The sequence below is a fragment of the Propithecus coquereli genome, unplaced genomic scaffold (assembly GCF_000956105.1).
Source record: "Propithecus coquereli isolate 6110/MARCELLA unplaced genomic scaffold, Pcoq_1.0 Scaffold80, whole genome shotgun sequence".
NCBI classification, from domain to species: Eukaryota; Metazoa; Chordata; class Mammalia; order Primates; family Indriidae; genus Propithecus; species Propithecus coquereli.
This window is the reverse complement of record NW_012154174.1, coordinates 614,113-633,529: the sequence shown is the minus strand read 5'-3', so window position 1 is coordinate 633,529 and position 19,417 is coordinate 614,113. Positions and strand designations below refer to the sequence as shown.

General features: G+C 39.6%; 2 protein-coding genes across 6 annotated transcripts in view; one reads left to right on the top strand and one right to left on the bottom strand.

Annotated features, from left to right (window-relative positions):
- The window catches only part of ANAPC16 (anaphase promoting complex subunit 16), a 13,097-nt gene extending 1,044 nt beyond the window's left edge, over window positions 1-12,053 (bottom strand). The window contains exons 1-4 of one of the 3 annotated variants that reach the window (XM_012663284.1): window positions 11,919-11,984; window positions 10,138-10,194; window positions 6,639-6,807; window positions 1,335-1,409 (exon numbers count right to left, since the gene is read on the bottom strand). In XM_012663284.1, coding sequence (XP_012518738.1) covers window positions 1,335-1,409; window positions 6,639-6,780 — 217 coding nt within the window. In that variant the 5' untranslated portion in view covers window positions 6,781-6,807; window positions 10,138-10,194; window positions 11,919-11,984. Of the gene's footprint in view, window positions 1-1,334; window positions 1,410-6,638; window positions 6,808-10,137; window positions 10,195-10,834; window positions 10,854-11,918 lie in introns of those variants that run through there. The other 2 variants (XM_012663285.1, XM_012663283.1) reach the window with 2 other exon arrangements.
- ASCC1 (activating signal cointegrator 1 complex subunit 1) overlaps window positions 11,665-19,417 on the top strand; it is a 102,799-nt gene continuing 95,046 nt past the window's right edge. For all 3 annotated transcript variants that reach the window (XM_012663280.1, XM_012663281.1, XM_012663282.1), the window contains exons 1-3: window positions 11,665-11,850; window positions 14,021-14,165; window positions 15,297-15,396. In XM_012663280.1, the coding sequence (XP_012518734.1) occupies window positions 14,054-14,165; window positions 15,297-15,396 (212 nt within the window). In that variant the 5' untranslated portion in view covers window positions 11,665-11,850; window positions 14,021-14,053. The remainder of the gene's footprint in view (window positions 11,851-14,020; window positions 14,166-15,296; window positions 15,397-19,417) is intronic.

The following is a 19,417-nucleotide window of genomic DNA, read 5'->3' as shown; positions in this document are numbered from 1 at the left end:
AAAGAGCCAAGGAGGTAATATAACACAACAGTGTATTCCCCAGGAGACTGCCACCAAGCACCACAATGATGACTGGTTTAAAAATAATTTCTAGAGAGGTTTTGCGCCACTAGTCTAGCATTGGGATCTTATCCTATGTAGGTCGGAAGATTAGTCTTTAAAAAAAAAAAAAAAAAAAAAAAAAGGAATATTTCCAATTATTCTCCATTCACCTTCACTGCTTTTGATTGAACAGCTGAAAGCTAAAAGCTTCCAGATAAAAATAAACATTTACTTGATCATTCTGAATATTAAGCCATTAAGGATCATAAGTTCCCCATCTCCCTTCTTGAAACACATCACAGCAGCCTCAAAGAACTTCTGTCCTCTACAGTTTTTTTTGAGTCTGAAAATGATAAAAATCATTTTTAAATAAAATGATCACATTTTCACTATGTGCTCTATTTTTTTTTTTTTTTTTTGAGACAGAGTCTCACTCTGTTGCCCAGGCTAGAGTGCCGTGGTGTGAGCCTAGCTCACAGCAACCTCCAACTCCTGGACTCAAGCGATCCTCCTACCTCAGCCTCCCAGGTAGCTGGGACTACAGGTATGCACTGCCATGGCTGGCTAATTTTTTCTATATATATTTTTACTTGTCAAGCTAATTTCTTTCTGTTTTTAGTAGAGACGGGGTCTTACTCTTGCTCAGGCTGGTCTTGAACTCCTGACCTCTAGCGATCCTCCCACCTTGGCCTCCCAGAGTGTTAGGATTACAGGCATGAGCCACCGCGTCCGGCCTATTCTTAAAAAAAATTACTCATCCTCTAGGCCACAGTGATTTGTGAGCTAAAATCTTAGGGGTAGAGGCAACTGCAGCTTTTCCTGCTACATAATGCTTTCAATGGAGAAATGGTCTGGAGGGGGGGAACATAGTTCCTTGATGCATAAATGAAGGCTTGGCAAGGCATAATGGAACAGAAAAGGTGCTGCCAGGATCTCAAGAGTCCAGATAGACCATGAGGTATTACATAACTACTTGAAGATGAAGATGATGATGGTAACCAGTAGAGGACAACAGTAAAAGCAAGTTTCAGAGGAAAGAGCAACACAAGAGGAGCAGGAAGCATTGACTCCCCTAGAGAACCAACTTTTGATGTCGACTTTAAGCCTCGATGTGGACATTATGTCTAGATTAAGACCTCAGAATGTTCTTTAATTTAGGAAGTCTGCTTAAATAGCCTTGCTGAGTTTGGGGGTTTTTCTCACAGCACACTGACCTTTTGGAATCCCTCTCCCCTACCCTCCTCCCTGGAAATTTATCCTCATAGTCAAGGATACAACACTCATATGCTTACCATGTTTCACCTGTTTAAGCGTGGATGCCACTTGATAGCTGAAAACAGATTCGCAGAGGAATCTCTCAGAGCCATCTACAAACAAAAGGGGAAGAGGTTTTAATCTGCTTTAAGGGTTTTATGGCTTCTGATAAACCAAGTAAACTTGCCCATTCTTTTCCCTGCTTTTACATTCATGGTCTAGTTTTTAGTGTTTACAAAGAAAGCTTCTGTTTCATTTAGAACTAACATTGCTCTGTTATAAAAGCTACCTTTTCTATACCTAGAATATTAAAATAGTCCCTCTACTTGTTTAAAAGTTTAAAAATAGTATTTAAAAAAACAAAAACAAGAAACCTCAGTCTGATGTCCTGGTCAACATTTCCCCCCTTCCAACCTGACAGTTTCTTTTTTTTTTTTCTTTTGAGACATAGTCTCACTGTGTCACCTGGGCTAGAGTGCCGTGACGTCAGCCTAGATCACAGCAACCTCGCATTCCTGGGCTCAAGGGATCCTCTTGCCTCAGCCTCCCAAGTAGCTGGGACTAAAGGCATGCGCCACCATGCCTGGCTAATTTTTTCTATTTTTAGTAGACACGGGGTCTCACTCTTGCTCAGGCAGGCCTCAAACTCCTGAGCGCAAGCAATTCTCCTGCCTCAGCCTCCCAGAGTGCTAAGGATTACAGGTGTGAGCCACCGCGCCTGGCCCATCCTGACTGTTTCTTAATGTTTGCCTATTCTGTATGTCAGGTAAACACTGGCTGCTGACACATTTGGCCATGTGGTTCCTGAGCTATCAAAATATAAAGGTACACCAAAACTTCAAATCATTTTCAGTCTAAAAAACAAAGCTGAAGGAGAAATAGTTGTTGATTTTTAATATATCAAATTACATCACCATGACAATCACAAAACACTGCTGGGAAATTTTATTCTATAAACGCAAATTGCAACCTTGATTTTCCAACTGAACCAAAACACTGCAATTTGGATGACGATAAGAGTATGGTGCAAGTTCAGAACCTAGCATTGTACTGGTGCCAAGAACTGCCAACAAGAAGTAGCCAACGTGGTCACCAAAGCATTCACAAGATTGTGAAACATAACCTAGTTTGTGTTATTCCTTGTCAGGCAAGGGCTGATACAGCAAAACATATCCCCAAAGGTATACAGCTCATGTAAGAAAATTTTGATTTTTAAAAGGGTAGCAGAAATGATTTGGGGCATGTACCTTATTGTAAAAATTCTAAAACAAATGGAGAGAGAGAACACACCTGTCTTTTTTTAGGCAGTAGTTCACGCCTGCACCAGTAGGTGTCAAGCATTCACCCATTAATCATGCGTTGGTATGGCAGCCAGGTATTAAGTGACAAGGAGATAAGGCTAACACATTCTGGCCTCATGCTGAGTTTCACACAAGGAAGACCTTATTTCAGAAGTCATGGTAACCAGTAAGAAAAACTACAGATATTGTATCCAGATGGCTGGCTTGAATATACAGCCAAGAGGGCTTCCTTGCAATATTAGCTTCAAAGTGATTCCCCCCCAAAAAAAGAAAAAAGAAAAAAAAAAAAGAAAGTATAATTCTTGGGATGTACATATTTTAGGGAGAGTTACGTTCTGTAAATTCAAATCTTTTTTCTACATGTTGTGTAATATACGGGATATGATCCCACCTCCTCCACCCACCCCCATTTCTTTAGCCGAATGTAAGTCATTTGTGAGCTGCTGATCATCTAAGCAAATAAATATTTTCATTTTCAATTAACTAAATATTATACTGACTGTCCAGTTTAAATATCTAGGCAAGCTAATGACATCACTGAGTTTTTTGCTTGTTTGTTTTGTTTTAGATAAGAGCAATGGGCAGCAAATAACTATGAATTCCACTATGGGAAGATAGACTGTTGTGAAAATTTGACACCAATGATGCAATGTATTATAGCTCTTCTGTGTAAATGACAAGCCAGCATTCATTATCCTATTCATATTCTTGCTTAAAAAGTCCACTTATAACTCAAGTTTTATTTTAGAAAGAACAAAGCACAGAGAATTAGAATTTATCTCCCAGGTGGTTTGATCCTGAATTTTAGGATCTTGCACAAGGCAGTGGGGAATTATGGGCAATAAGGATCAGGCCAAGATGTACATGGAAGCTTTTGAAAGTACTACCTCCCATTTACATTTAATTACAGGTTCTATTAGGATAAAATGCTTAAGTTGTGACATTTGCATATTTTCCCTGGTAATGAACTTCAAAGCAAAAGGATATAAGCTAATCTTTCAAAAAGGCACCTGCATATCATTCTGCCACACTACAGCCTATGGAACATACTTTTGCTGATTTGCAACTCTCTATTAACCAACCACAAAGTCCACTGTTTCTTAGCCACATTCTACTAGATGTGATATTTGTACCGATCTAAAGCCTGGAATTTCTCCAGAGTGGAGTCAGCCTGGGGCAATGTGTCTTCCATTTAGAAACTGTAATCAAACACTTTGTAACATACCAAGTAGCAATATATCAGCTTTCCTCTTAAGAGACAAGCAAAGGTTATAAATAGTGAAAAGTTTAGTAAATTGCCCAAATCTAACACTATTGTCAACTACGATAAATACGATGCTAACAAATTCAGTTAAAAGAATATTACTTCACAGTAGGAAATTAAACAATGCCAGATAATTTATACTTCAGTGGCCTGCAATGTCACTAAAATACAACCACTGCTGGGTTGGAAGGCAGTCTCTAATTTGCTCACTAATAACTGGGTGAGGACAATCTTAGCCAAGGGCAGGAGAATGCTAAAAACTGCTGCAGCTGCATATGTGAAGTGTCTTTTATCAGGCAACAGATGCACCAAAAAGTTAATTCACAAGGTTAACTACAGGTTATTTGGGTTTATTATCCCAGACTTGCTGCAACATCAAGCCGAACCTGTTAAGATTATAAATGGCACCCAACCTTGATTCCTGACTGTTTTTGTTCCTTATTCTTCATAGGCAACCCCTCCTACTTTATTTTCATATTCTCTTAAACTATTATTTGTCAGGTACTTATACAGATTAATTGTATAAGAGACTGGTATCACCTATAAACATGGTAGAAAATCCTTCTGAATCTAACATCCTTACTAACTCACATTTAGGAATATTCTTTTTAATTTAATATTCTTGATTTGACCAAGATAGTTCAGGGGCTGCCATCTCTAGGTTATTTTCCAGTCTGTCTTTAAGCATAAGCAGCTTTAAGACTGCTGATGAAAGAAAGTTTAAACCCAAGAAACAGAATAAGAACCATGCACTGTGATTTTAAACTTAATATAAATTTACCCCACAATAGAAACCTAACACATTCCTCCATGAATCATACTGGGATGGAATAAAAATGGATAGATCTCTAACTCGTTAGAACATCAACATTCAGACTAATCTCAGAAGCCTTTCTTCTTCAATATCTCCATGTAATCTGCTGTATACTGACAAAGAATCTGTTGATAGCTTTGAGACTATGGAGGAACCTCCTGTGCTGAATTCCTCCTATAGCTAGAATTTAAATGTCTCTAATCTTAGAGCTCTATTGTTAAACATTGATTCCTCTTCTGCTGCTATAAAACTCATTAAACAATTTAAGTGCCTCCAACTCTTGATTTGTTTTGTGGGGAACTTCCTTAATACCAGGTCTCTGCTGCATATAACTGAAGTCATAATATATTTTTAGTGCCAAATATGGTAAACAAGGCCCCAACTGTTCATTACCTCCAACAAAAGTCAGTGATCCTTACTTGAGTATTCAGTTAAAACAATTAAAGAAAATGAAAATGCAAAGACAGAAGTACATACACCTAAGATGTAATCACTAATTACATACACTACATGGTTGTCTACTTCACTACTCATAAGCTGAACCAATTCTAGAGAGCCTTATGGTCCCAGAGTCTTCCCGTGTTTTCTTGTCACAAATGTTGCTCTGGCTTAATCCAAAACTCTGCTTTTTTATCTGATATAAATTAATAAAGATCACCACAAAAACTGACTCCCAACCATAGTTTGTACCTTTTTTTTTTTTTTTTTTTGAGACAGTCTTGTTCTGTGGCCCTAGCTAGAGTGCAGTGGCATCATCATAGCTCACTACAACCTCAAACTCCTGGGCTCAAGCGATCCTCCTGCCTCAGCCTCGTGGGTAGCTGGGACTACAGGTGCATACCACCACGCCTGGCTAATTTTTTCTATTTTTGGTAGAGAAGAGTCTCACTCTTGCTCAGGCTGGTCTCGAACTCCTGAGCTCAAGTGATCCTCCTGCCTCAGCCTCCCAGAGTGCTAGGATTACAGGCATGAGCCACTGTGCCTGGCCTAGTTTGTACCTTTTCCAGAGACTTTCCCAGGCAAGTTTTTAAATATATTTATGTGAATTTGCAATATTTATGGCAAAAAAGATGAATACATAATTAAGCACTAATATGCTAGAATCAAGTAAATTTTGAATCCTTAATAAATTTTCAATCTGCCAGTGTTTTTCAAAATAGGAGAAGACTACCTTTATGAGAATGCCTTGGATATTGGTCAAGATTCTTGAGCTGCATCCTAGAATAATTCAGAAACTCTAAGGTGGGCCCAGAAATGTGTTTTTTAAATAAGCTTCTCAAAGGTGATTTTTATGCTCCCTATTAAGAATTATTAGTCTATCTCCTAAAATAACATGAATCTAATGAATTCCACTTACCAGTGCTATTTCATGCTTACAGTCTATACCCTGATCTTGGCCAGGCAGTCTGCAAATGTTTGCTGAGTAAGATGATGAATGATTTGATACAAATCTGGCTCCAGTGCTAGAAAAAACATACAGTATTGTCCTGCAGTGGGTCAGGAGTCATCTTCACATAAAAGGGCAGTATATTAGTTTTTACTTCCTCTGAGAACCTTTCTGAGGGGGCTAATCTATCTGTAGATGAATTACACTAGAAAAAATACATCAAACCTACTATGTATATGGAGGTAGACAGGTGCTAGGGTAAAGCAAACCCGAGCAGGAGGTCCAGAAATTCCTGGTTCCAGCACTTTGTTTATAACATGGTCAAATCACTTAACTTTTCTGGATCTAAATAACTCTGGATGACCTCCTTGATTTCAAAGGTCTTTTTCAGCTCCAAAATTCTGATTCTGGAGCAAGATTTGTTTTTAAAGATACTATTTTGAGATGGGGACAAGACATGAAATATGGAGCTGAAATCAGGGTAAATTCATCTTTAATCTACTTAATAGCTTCTTTACAATTAATATTCATTGCAGGTCTGAACCCATTATTCAGCAAAAAGCAGCATGAGATCACCTTCTAACATCTCTCCAGCTCCTTTGGGGTAGGTAAAAAGGGCTTTCCGTGGTGGGGCAAGGTCTGAGACACTGAAACCAGATCCAGTGACAGAACTTCCACTGACCCCACCAGCTGAGGAGGATGATGAAGAGGCAGCCATTTCCTCGCTAGTAGAATTCTTACTTCACTACAGAGAAAGAAAAACAGCAATTGGCAAGTTTATGGAAATGAGATTGACAACATTTCATTCTAGCTGCCATAGGGCCGGTATACAGTTTTGTAAAACATTAGCTCCCCTTTTTTCTACCCTCTCTACTCCCACAATCTTTTATTGATACCTCAGGACAAAATGCTGCTCAGGTTTTGAAGTAAAAATATGTTTAAGAATAGTATGTCTACTTAAAACACTAATTCCTACCATTAGCAAACTGTTTACGTTGCTTGGGGATTGATGGTGGGTGATTTGTGCGTTATGAAGGGGTGATATGGCAGTGCCAAGGTAGAAATGAGGAATTAAATTTGACTGAGGAATTAAATTATATGAGGATGAAACAAACCACAGGACAGTTTGTCTTGGAGACATTCTGACCAAGCCACATCAAGAAATTCACTTTTAATATTTTCCAAATAAAATTCCAGAATAACACTGTGTTCTGTTCCCAAGGAAGGGAAACTGGTTAGGAAATACATATTGGACTTTTCATTAAAATTAACCTTTTCATCCATATGTAATACCCAAATTTATCACTTGGTGGCGTCCCCAAACTGGAACAAAATAGCTCAGGAAATGATCTTGGAAATCTTGGCCTATTATGAATACAGCAGCTGTGAATGTTTAATCCTGTGTCATATCAAAAAATTCAAATGTAAATGAGAAAATCTGTACTGAATACACGACTCCTTATAAAAGTTCAAAACAAAAACACTCTCCTTGCCACAGAAGCTTACACCACTTTAACAAAAGATTCTAAGCAGCATATACAGCATTTTCTATAAACAAAAAAAAGGCTAGTGCCGTGTTAACAGAACTTTCTGCCATGATGCATATGTTTCAATGATCTATTTCTGCACTGTCCAACATGGTAGCCGGTATCCTCACGTTGTAGCTATAAATGTGACTGAAGACCTGTATTTCAAATTTTATTTAATGTTAATTAAAATTTAAATGGCCACATGTGGCTAGTGGTTACTGCACTGGATAGTGAAATTCTAGTGTTTAGGTTAAAAAATGACTTTACACTGACTTGTACACTTAAAAATGGCTTAATTTTATTTTATTATTTATTTAGAGACAGGGTCTCATTCTATTGCTCAGGCTGGAGTGCAGTGGCCCAGTCATAGCTCACTGTAACCTTGAATTCCTGGGCTCAAATGATCCACCTCAGCCTCCCAAGTACCTGGGATTACAGGTGTGCGCCACCATACCCAGCTATTTTTAAAAATTTTCTGTAGAGACACGGGCTCAATATGTTGCCCAGGCTGGTCTTGAACTCCTGGCCTCAAGTGATCCTCCTGCCTTGGCCTCCCAAAATTCTGGGATTACAGGCATGAGCCACCATGACTGGCTAAAATGGCTAAAGTTTAATTTTATGGTGTCAATTTTAGCCCAAATCAAAAACAAAAAAAGACTTTAAAAGTATTTAAGAAATGAATTTCCCAGCCTGGGCAACACAGCAAGATCTTGTCTCTACAAAAAATTAAAAAATTAGCCAGGCACGGTGGCTCACACCAGTAGTCCTAGCTACTCAGGAGACTGAGGTGGGAGGATTGCTTGAGCCCAGGAGTTTGAGGTTGCAGTGAGCTATGACTGGGCCACTGCACTCCAGCCTGGGTGACAGAGTGAGACCCTAAGACCCTGTTTCAAAAAAAAAAAATCCTATATATGTAGAATACCAGTTTCCTAGTAAGGAAAACAATATACTATGTCTTGAAATGCTGGCTGTTGTTTCCTTAATTTTGTGGTGATGATTTAAGACTGTCAGAGAAGCAAAGCTTGATCTCTGATTTCATTATATATCTATAAGTAATACTAATTAATGCTGAAGTAGGATATGAGAACAGTAAGGCAACTATTATAATCAGACTGTCAGACTATTAAAATTCAAACTGATTAACAATTATTTTCAATCGTGCTATTAGATCACCTTTCCTATTTTCTATAAACTCTGATAATTTCCCAAAGTATATTCAGATCCATGGTGGCAATAACTTTTCAAGTTTAATTCATATCCAACCTTTTGAACTACACTGGGTCAAAATATAGCTTGACAAGTTTTTAAATGTGCTCTGAAAAGAACTTAAGCAGTAATGGATCAGGTCTAAATCTCTAAGTAGATTCCTGGTGGGATTCAAATAAAGTATACAGACAACTTACCCAACTTTTAGAGAGTAGCTCAGTCTTTATTTCCCATCAGTTCAGAGTAGAACCCAGTGTGAACTGTTTACATATCTCATCTATGATTTAAAACTCTAATCTATTTTTTCTATGCCCTGATAAATGCTCTATTCAGTTGCAAAGGCTTTATACTTTATATTTTGAAATCAGTTGCTCAGTAGAGCACCCAAGCAACTGCCAGAGGACAGCTTCAAAAGCTTAGCCACAGTATGACTTCTATACTGAGTATAATCAAAGGAATTCCCTTTCATCCTGTTTTTTTTCTAATTCTCAGAACTACTATCATTCCATACACAAAACAGCCAGGATTGAAAACTGGAGTGCAGAATTAGCACAAAGCTAACTTTAAATAAGAAGTTTTCAGCTAAGGTGGAAAGACACCTAAATAATTATTAACTTTAAAGATTTAGGTTAAATTTTGAATGCTATTAGCAAGTGGTAAACAAGAGTTAAAGCAAAACCAACAATAAATGCTATATTGTAACTGCTGAGGGCAGGCATTAACTGATCACTAGAACCAAACATGATGTTTGGTCTACAGCAAGTAGCTGCTCATTTAAGTAAATGTTTGCTGAATAAATTAAACATTTCACAGGAACCAGAGATTCCTTAAAGGTCATCTAATCCAACATCCTCATTTTATATAGGACAAAACAAAACTGAGGCATAGAGACAATTTTAGCTTATGTGCTGTGACTTTTTTTTTGTCCTGGAAACAGAGTCTTACTGTGCTGCCTGGGCTAGAGTGCAGCGGCATCATTGTGGCTCACTGCAACCTCAAACTCATGGGCTCAAGTGATTCTCCTGCCTCTGCCTTCTGAGTAGCTGGGACTACAGGAGCATGCCACCACATCCAGCTAATTTTTCTATTTTTTGTACAGACGAGGTCTGTCTTGCTCAGGCTGGTCTCGAACTCCTGAGCTCAAGCAATCCTCCCGCCTCAGCCTCCAAAAGTGCTAGGATTACAGGTTTAGGTCATTGTGCCCAGCCTGCTGTGACGTTTTTGATGCAATGGCTTGTTGGCATGTTATGTGTCATGTGCAAGGCAAAACAGCATAATGGTTAAGAACTCAGATTCTGAAGCCTCTTTGCTTGGGTTCATGTCCTGGTTTTGCTACTTACGACTTGCTGCATGACTCTGGACAAATCACTTAACTTTCTGTTCCTCAGTTGTCTTATCTGTAAAATGGGAATACAGGTTAAGTATCCCTTATCCAAAATGCTAGGACCAGAAGTGTTTCATATTTTTTTTTGGATTTTGGAATATTTGTATTATACTTAATACAAATATTGCCCCTCCCAGATCTGAAAATCCAAAACCCAAAATGCTCCAAAGAGCATTTCCATTGACTATCATGTTGGTATTCAAAAAGTTTCAAATTTTGGAGCATAAAGGGTTTCCAGATTAGGGATTCTCAATCTGTAATAACAGTACCTACCTCATAGAGGTGTTACAAAAACTAAATTAGTTAATACATGTAAAGCATTTATAACAGTTGCAGGCTTAGTAAACATTTAATAAATCTTACCCTATCCAAAAATCATTAATGGATAGTTGTTCCTGAATTATTTTATTTTCCTATGCAGATCCCAGTTTTTCATACTTATTATGTCCCAACAAGGAAAAGTTCTAATTCTTTCCATCTAACACACAGACAACAAGCTCCTACAGGGGAAAAGGTCTGCTCTGGAAGAGGAACAATGCCCTCCATTAGGCGCTTCACACTTTGATTTTAAGGTTCACGATCTTAAGAGAGAAACCTGTGATCTTGGAAAGGGGAAGGAATTGTTCTTCTACCCTCAAGGCCTAGCACAGAACCTGGATCACAGAGTTTCTGGGATGAATGAATGATGAACAAAGACAGAACACAGGGCTAGCAGCTCAGCAGTTTATGAGAACAGAGAAGCTTGATGTCATGAAGGTTGGCCCATTACGGTCTTCTTTTTCTTTCTCATCGTGCAGATCTATTTACACAACTCTTATCTCCCACGAGATTGCCAGGCCCATCGCTCAGTAAAATTTTGTTGAGCAAATGTTGGTGATGAAGTATCCTGGGACTTGGCCCTGTAAGGGAAGCTGGGATTATTGGCAGTAGAGATCCTCATAGAGCAGCAATGATATTTTAGGGACACAGATTGCTGTGTCTGCACTGATAAAATGATTAAACATTTACTTCATGTAAGACAAGGATGACTACATTTATAAACTTCTTTCTAGCAGATATATGCCTATCTTAAAAAGAGTCCTTTTGAAAAAAAGTCTCATCAAAAAAATGGACACTGAAGGAAGTTCCTACTCCAGTATGAAGGCAAATTATAACAAGCAATCATTAAATTCTATCATCAACAAATCTTTCCACTTGAAAACAGCTGGATTACATGGCCGGGCGTGGTGGCTCATGTCTGTAATCCTAGCACTCAGGGAGGCCGAGGCAGGAGGATCGCTTGAGGTCAGGAGTTCGAACAAGAGCGAGATCCCATCTCTACTAAAAAAATTTTTAAAAAGTTAAAAAGAAAAAAAAAACCGCTGGATTACAATCCAAATCAAATGCATGCTGAAGCTAAAACCTAGCTGGGGCTGGGATGGAGAGAAAGTGGCTGGAGAGGGGAGGGGCTAGAACACAAGCTACTCCCAAGCTAACTCCAAGCCACGTTTCCCACAGGCCTCAGTCCTAAGGAAGCGACGCCATTGGTGCCGTCCCACTGCGCAGGCGCCACCCCTCGGCCCGCATGCGCACTCAGCCCGGCGCGGCCTGAGGAAATTTCCTTTTACACGCCTGCTGCAGCAGTCCCTTGGGTCTCCTCCTCCCTTCTCCATCTTCCTAGTCCCTGCAGGTAGGATCCCAAGGGTCAGCTCTCTTTCCATCAAGCACCCGAAGGTCCTTAAACTCTCGGCCACTTACCTCAGCGGCTTTGGCACTTTCCCTTACAGCCCCGCCCCCAAGGCCAGCCGGAGCGGCCGCTACAACGACGAGGACGGTGGCGTGCTCGCGCCCGCGAGAGGGGGCCCGCGACAGCGGCGGCGTGCGCGCGCTCGTGCTTTGGTGGGCGTGGCCGGGGCGGAGAAGGCGCTCGGGGAGAGGACTTCCGGGTTTTTAACCTCCTCTGCCTGCCTTGGTTTGCACGCGGTCTTGGAGCCCTCTGTTCTTCTCTCCCTTTGGCGTACTCGCTTTTTGGCTCGCTTTTATGATTCAGGGCTTCAGTTTCCCTCATGATATTGCAGAAGGATACTGCTTTCCTCTTCCTCTCCAAAACACCGCGAGGCGGGGTTAAATTGGTTATTCCCCCTTCCTTCTGAGCAGCCTCAGAGACCAGGGCCATACAGGAAAGGTAGATGCTACCTTTTCTCCCAGAGCTCGTGGTCTGAGGACCCGACCTTAACATTAAAGTATGGTTTTTTTTTTGTGCTCGCTTCGGCAGAACATATACTAAAATTGGAACGATGCAGAGAAGATTAACATGGCCCTTGCGCAATGATGACACGCAAATTTGTGAAGCATTCAAATTAAGTATATTTTTAAAAAAATTAAAGTTTGGTGTTTTTTTTTGTTTGTTTTTGAGACAGAGGTTTGCTGTGTTTCCCGGGCTAGAGTGCAGTGGCATCAGCCTAGCTCACAGTAACTTCAGACTCCTGGGCTTAAGCGATCCTCCTGTCTCAGCCTCCAGAGTATCTGGAACTACAGGCATGTGCCACCATGGCCGGCTAATTTTTTCTATATAATTTTAGTGGTCCAGCTAATTTCTTTCTATTTTTATTAGAGACGGAGTCTTGCTCTTGCTCAGGCTGGTCTCAAAGTCCTGATCTTGATTGATCCTCCTGCCTTAGCCTCCAGAATAGCTGGGCCTGCAGGCGCGCACCACCACGGCCGACTAATTTTTTCTGTTTTTGGTAGAGACGGGGTCTCACTCTTGCTCAGGCTGGTCTCCTGAGCTCAAGCTATCCTCCCGCCTCGGCCTCCCAGAGTGCTAGGATTACAGGCGTGAGACACCGCGCCCAGCCTAAAGTCTGTTTTTGTGGGGAACTCTTTTTTTTTTTTTTGAGAAGTCCTAGGGGAATAGGCGGCTAAGGTATAATGTCATTAGGCTATTGCTAATTATGTCCCTTCTTCCTCCATCCAAGTCGATTTATCTCTATGTTGTTACTTCTCACAACACGAAACCTCTTGGTTCTGTAAGCAGAAAAACTCTCAATTAAAGTGACTTGTTTGCTGAGTGTTGGACTGAACATTAGTGTATTTAGTGAGGGTCAATCCGTTTTCTTTGGAGCTTTTCAGTATTTTGTGCTTCGAGACTATCCAAACTATATGTGGTGAGAACATTGGTTGAATTTAATCACAGCTATAAGGAACCTTTGTTTCCTAAATTATTGATTTTATTAAGAAGCTGGGCTTCTCAGCGAGTGATGTATAGTCTTTTGGGCAGTGGCCCGTAGAAATTGGCTCCTCGCCTCAGCAGTATGTTGGTCTGAGAACCACATTGGTTGTCATATTTTCACTGTGCTTTTGACAGACAACTGGACCTGATTGTTTGGTATATATTTCTAGCAACTCTAAAAGTACTTAGGGACTTTTTTTTTTCTGGATGGTTAAGTGTATTAAATATCCCTCATTGTTTTAATTATCATGCTAGATAAAAAGAATGAGATACTTTGCAAATGGTTAGGTAAACACTGAAGGTTGCATTTTATTCCCTTTAGGTTAAAGTAATAAAGAGACCTTTATTCTGTCTTTCAAAGTCATGGAGGGCTGTATATAAATACCTTTTAATCACCTTTCCTGGGGTTAGAAATAGTTTACAAATTACTTTTGTCTGGAGTGAGCCAGTGTGATGGAAAATGTAGCAACTGACTTTAACCAGTTTATAGGTAGGAAATCCAATGGAATTCAGTACTTATTTTGTGTAGGATGTACTGTGAACTGGTGCCCAATTCAGGCCTATGTAATGGCCCATGCAATAGAGATAGGGTTTTTAATTCTCATTAAAAAGATGATAATTTATTTTTCAGGACTTCACTGGAATATTGTTTGGCGAAAGTGTCATGGAAGTCTTGCGCCCACAGCTTGTAAGAATTGATGGTCGCAATTACAGGAAGAATCCCATCCAAGAACAGACTTATCAACATGAAGAAGAAGATGAGGACTTCTATCAAGGTAATCCTAGTTTCTCTTTGGTCAATAAAATGTCCTGTGTATTGCAGGAGCAATTCTTTGTTTTGTTTCAATGTGTTTCTGTGTCAGCACTGAAATTTGAGATGTTTGGCTTCGCATGGCTTCATTTGTGTTGATGTCTCAGGGTACTGAAGAGTCTGAGTTTGAGTTGTTCTCAGTTGCAGTTCATAAGTCAAATTATGTTTCTTCTTTGCACAGAAACTTAAATGTCACAAGGAGTAATTTGTTAACTATTAATATTAACCATTAATATACTGTGACAAAATTGAGTTCCTTTATGTGTAAAGTTTGAAGTAATATATAAAAATTATTGAAATAAACGAACATATGTATTTAGTCCAGTGCTACCGAAATCGTTGGATGCTTTCATGTGCCTTATATAAAATGGTTTGGTATTTGCATGTAACCTATGCACATCCTCCCATATATTTTAAATCATCTCTAGATTACTTAACAATACCTGATACGATGTGTTATGTAAATAACTTTTATACTGTGTTTTTTTTATTTGTCCTATCTTTTGCTGTATTAAAAAAATTTTTTTTCCCAAATATTTTCTGTTTGCGTCTGGTTGAATCCATAGATGTGGAACCCTTGGATATGGAGGGCCAACTCCACATACATACCTATGATAAAGCTTAATTTATAAATTGTGCACAATGAGAGATTAACAACTATGACTAATAATACAATAGAACAATTATAACAATACACTGTAATAAACGTTATGTGAATGTGGTCTTTCTCTCTCATATCTTATTGTATGTAATATTTTTGGACTGCAGCTGATGGTGGTTAAGTTTAACCCTACCTTGGAAAGCGAAACCACAGGTAAAGGGGGGACTGCTGTGTGTGTATGCCACTTTCCCAAGGTTCTAGGACTAAAAGGTTTCAAATAGTCATTGTGTGTTTTTTTATGCTTTATTTCTTCTGAGCTGGTCAGGAGGAATATCAGAGCAGTGTTCTGCAATGTAAAGTGTCAGGCCGTTCTTTGTGCCTGTGTATTGCTCTTTTAAAACCCCAACGGTGGTTGGCTGGTTGACAGCTGAGGAGAAGGCTGCTGTCCACAGAGCAGCAGCATTACTGAGCAAGATGTCACGGTTTCTCATGTAGGTTCCATGGAGGGTACTGATGAACCCTGTGATGCCTACGAGGTGGAGCAGACCCCACAAGGATTCCGGTCTATTGTGAAGGCCCCCAGCCTGCTCTACAAGTGAGTGAAGTCCCCAGCAGCTCTATGGGGAGGCACTTCCAGGAAACTCAGCAAGAAGCTGACCTTTTAGTCTTCTTATTGCAATGCTTAATTACTAATGATAAAATAGTTTAGTGTTTTATATCCTAAAATTTCAAAGGACTGATTACAGATTAATTTCATCATTCCACGTGTATCACCAAGTCCTGTTGATTTTGCATCTTAAATATCTTTGAATCTACTGCTTATCTCTGTCTTCACTGCTACCTGTCTGCCTTTTCTGTGGATTACTTAAAACAGCCTTCTCACTATTCTGTCTACATTGATTTTTTGCTCTCTTCTCAATCTGTTCTTCACACTGAGGGTGGAATGATTTTACTACCTCTGCTTAAAATCCATCGATGGCCTTCCATTGTTAATGGAATTCTATTCTATTAGAGCAATGACCAAAGTCTTAAACATGACTTAACTGCCCTGCATTTTTCAGTCTCAGCTTATACCATTCTTTCTCTGGCTTTGCACTTACACCCAGCTGGTTTTCTTCAGTTCCTCAACTATGCTGTGCTTCTTTCTGCCTTAGACATTTTGCATATGCTGTTTTTTTGCCTTGGCATCATTCTACTTCATTACGTAGTAATATTCTCCTTCCTTAGGGAAGCTTGCTTTGACACCATCATCCTCACTGACCACATCGATTGCCCTATTATATGTTTCCATAACACACTCTACTTTTTCTTTGTGGTGTTTATTGCAGTTTATGTTTATATTTGTTTATGTGCTATTTGATGACTCCTGTCCTAGATGGGAAGTTTCTTGAAAGCAGGCATATGTCTGTTCCATTAATCCCTAATGATTATCAAAGACTAAACATTCTTTTTCCAGGGTTATCTTTATAAATTACTTGGAAACTGTGATCACATCAGTACGTGCTTGCTTACTTGTGTGTTTGCCCACATTCTGTCTCATAGTAACCACTAATATTATAGAATATTGTCAGCTTTTGTGGCTAATTGGTTTCTTTGGGGGTTATACCTCTAAACAAGGCTGGTCTAGGAAGTCCATAAATTGTTTTTTTGTGCTATACCAGATGAATTAGGTCTGTCCAAGCACAATCTACAGATGTGGAATCATATGCCTTTAAGCTCTGTCTTTGTATTGCTTGAGGTTGGGCAATTTATAAAGAAAAAAGGTTTATTTGGCTTGTGATTCTGCAGACTGTACAAGAATCATGGCACTCAGCTTCTGGTGAGGGCCTCGTGCTGCTTTCACTCATGGTGGAAGGTGAAGGGGAGCCACATGCAGAGATCACATGGTGAGAGTGGAAGCAAGGCAGGGGGAGGTGCCAGGCTCTTTTTAACCACCAGCTCTCTCAGGAACTAATAGAGTGAGAACTCACTCATTACTATGAGAACTGAACCAAGGTATTCATGAGGGATCTGCCCCCATGACCCAAACACTTCCCACTGGGCCCTCCCCTCTAACATTGGGCATCAGATTTCAACATGAGATTTGAAGGGGTCAAATATCTAAACATAGCAAACTCCAAAAGGCAAACTTTGATAACATTCTGAAACATCTATTAAGAATGAAATTCTGGCCGGGCACGGTGGCTCACACCTGTAATCCTAGCACTCTGGGAGGCTGAGGCGGGCAGATTGTTTGAGCTCAGGAGTTTGAGACCAGCCTGAGCAAGAGTGAGACCCTGTCTCTACTAAAAATAGAAAGAAATTGGTCAAACAACTAAAAATATATAGAAAAAATTAGCTGGGCATGGGTGTATGCCTGTAATCCCAGCTACCCGGGAGGCTGAGGCAGGAGGATCGCTTGAGCCCAGGAGTTTGAGGTTGCTGTGAGCTAGGCTGACGCCATGGCACTCTAGCCCAGGCAACAGAGTGAGACTCTGTCTCAAAAAAAAAAAAAAAAAAAATGAAATTCTCTTGGAATGTGGCCAAATCAGGGTCTAGTGACATTTTTTCCTAAGAAACATGATTTTAGAAAGTCTTGGCTCAGTTTCTTGGTAAGGTCAGTCTAACATGTCTTAATGTGTATTTCTGTTACTGCTAAGGTGTGTAAAAATTCCTAACATGTCTAATTCTAAATTGATCTTTTGATTTCTATATATTCTAAGTACTCATTATGAACCAGATGACTTGCATGTTAGATTAGATATTGGTTCTGCTAAATCCTAATTAATAGATAATGTTTACTAGGAAGATATCTTTCTTATGAATCATTTTTGTAGGTTTATTTGGATCAAGGAAGAAATTACCTGGCCAGACTAATTTATAATCAAAGTCTAATACTAGCAACACCTATCCATGGAATATGTCTAATGCTATGTGGTTCTCAGTCTCAGGTGCACATTAGAATTACCTGGGGAGCTTTAAAAAATTCTGATGCCTGGGTGCACTCCAGACCAATTAATCTCTCCGAGTGGGACCGAGGCATCATTCGTTTTGAAGCTCCTCAGGTGATTCCAGTGGGTAGCCAAGACTGAGAACCACTTGATCTCGTGGGAATTTCCACTTACATATTCAACCAAGGAGTCGCATTTTCACTGATTATCTGTATTATTGTAGTGAATATTTTAGCCTTTCCACGTAAACCTCTTTTGAATTTAACTGTACTTTTAACTGGAAGGATGCCATTATGGACTTAATGAGGATAGCATGGACTGTAAGGAGCTCTGTGCCATTCATTGGGAAGCTCTTTCATATATGATCACATTTAATCCTTGCAGCAACCTTACAGTACATAGGTATTATTCACTACATTTTTCTAACTGAAGAAGTAGGCTTAGAGTGACTAAATTGACTTGCTCAAGGTTTGATTCTAAAGCCTCTCTAACCTCAACCACTTCCCTTTCTAAGACAGTGAAGCCTAGATTATTAATAATGCTTTGAGTCAACTACTTTTTGTGATAGGCTTGTTCACTCACCACATACCAACAAACAGGGGCAAACACCCCTAATTAGGGGTTAAGACAGAGAAAGACAAAGGCCTGATAGTGTTGGTGAGATACAACCTCCAGCCCAACACAGAGGGTAACCACATGGAAAGTACAGAGTTCCAATCCTTTTCTAAACATCTTGTTTATTAAAAACTGGCTTACTACAATAGATCTTAATGGAAATAATTGGGCTTGGTTATCCCATATAAAAAACAAATGAATAGTTTTAGAAATAGTCACCCATAGTATTGGGGTACTGTGATTGAAATCATGGAAGTTGAAATAATGTTTATGACAGGGAGTTTTTTCTTTTAATTTTATATAGTCCTGTGATGGTCTCTTAGTGCTTTATAGACTCTGAAACTTCTCTCTTGGGATCCAGTAGTCTCATTCACTTTAACACATCTAATTACTATGGGTTCCAGAAGATAACCTTGGATTGTCAGAATTATTTGTATTAGGAAGCACAGGCAATGTAGTGGAAATGAGTCAATAAGTGATTGATGTGGGGTAGATCAAAGACTGTGGGGAGTGATGGGATTGTGATGAGCTCATGTCCCATCTTCAGGGAATAGTCCAGAGTTGGCTTCAGCCTGTTGCTGTGAGTTGTTAGATCTTCTGATTTTTCTTAAGAACCTGCAAAAATATATATTTTTGGGTGTACTCTCCAAACAAAACATTCCATGTGCTGAATTCAGCCTGAGGGTTACTTTTTTACTTCCAGTGCTTTTGGAGTGGTGAATCCTGCTCTTTGCTAAGCTATTTTTCCTTGTTTAATTAATCAGGGATAACCCCCTTAGGATGAACTCATAGTATAGTTAACTTGTTTTCCAAAATGAATAAGGTTCTTTCCTTCTCAAATTGTGGATCCATTGGTTGCTGGAAGTGCCCTCTGAGACTATGCCAGCTTTGCTTTCACTGAACTGTAGACCTGGATTTTTTTTTTTTTTTTGAAACAGAGTCTCACTGTGTTGCCTGAGCTAGAGTGCCATGGCGTCATCCTAGCTCATAGCAACCTCAAACTCCTGGGCTCAAGCGATCCTCCTGCCTCAGCCTCCCGAGTAGCTGGGACTACAGGCATGCGCCACCATG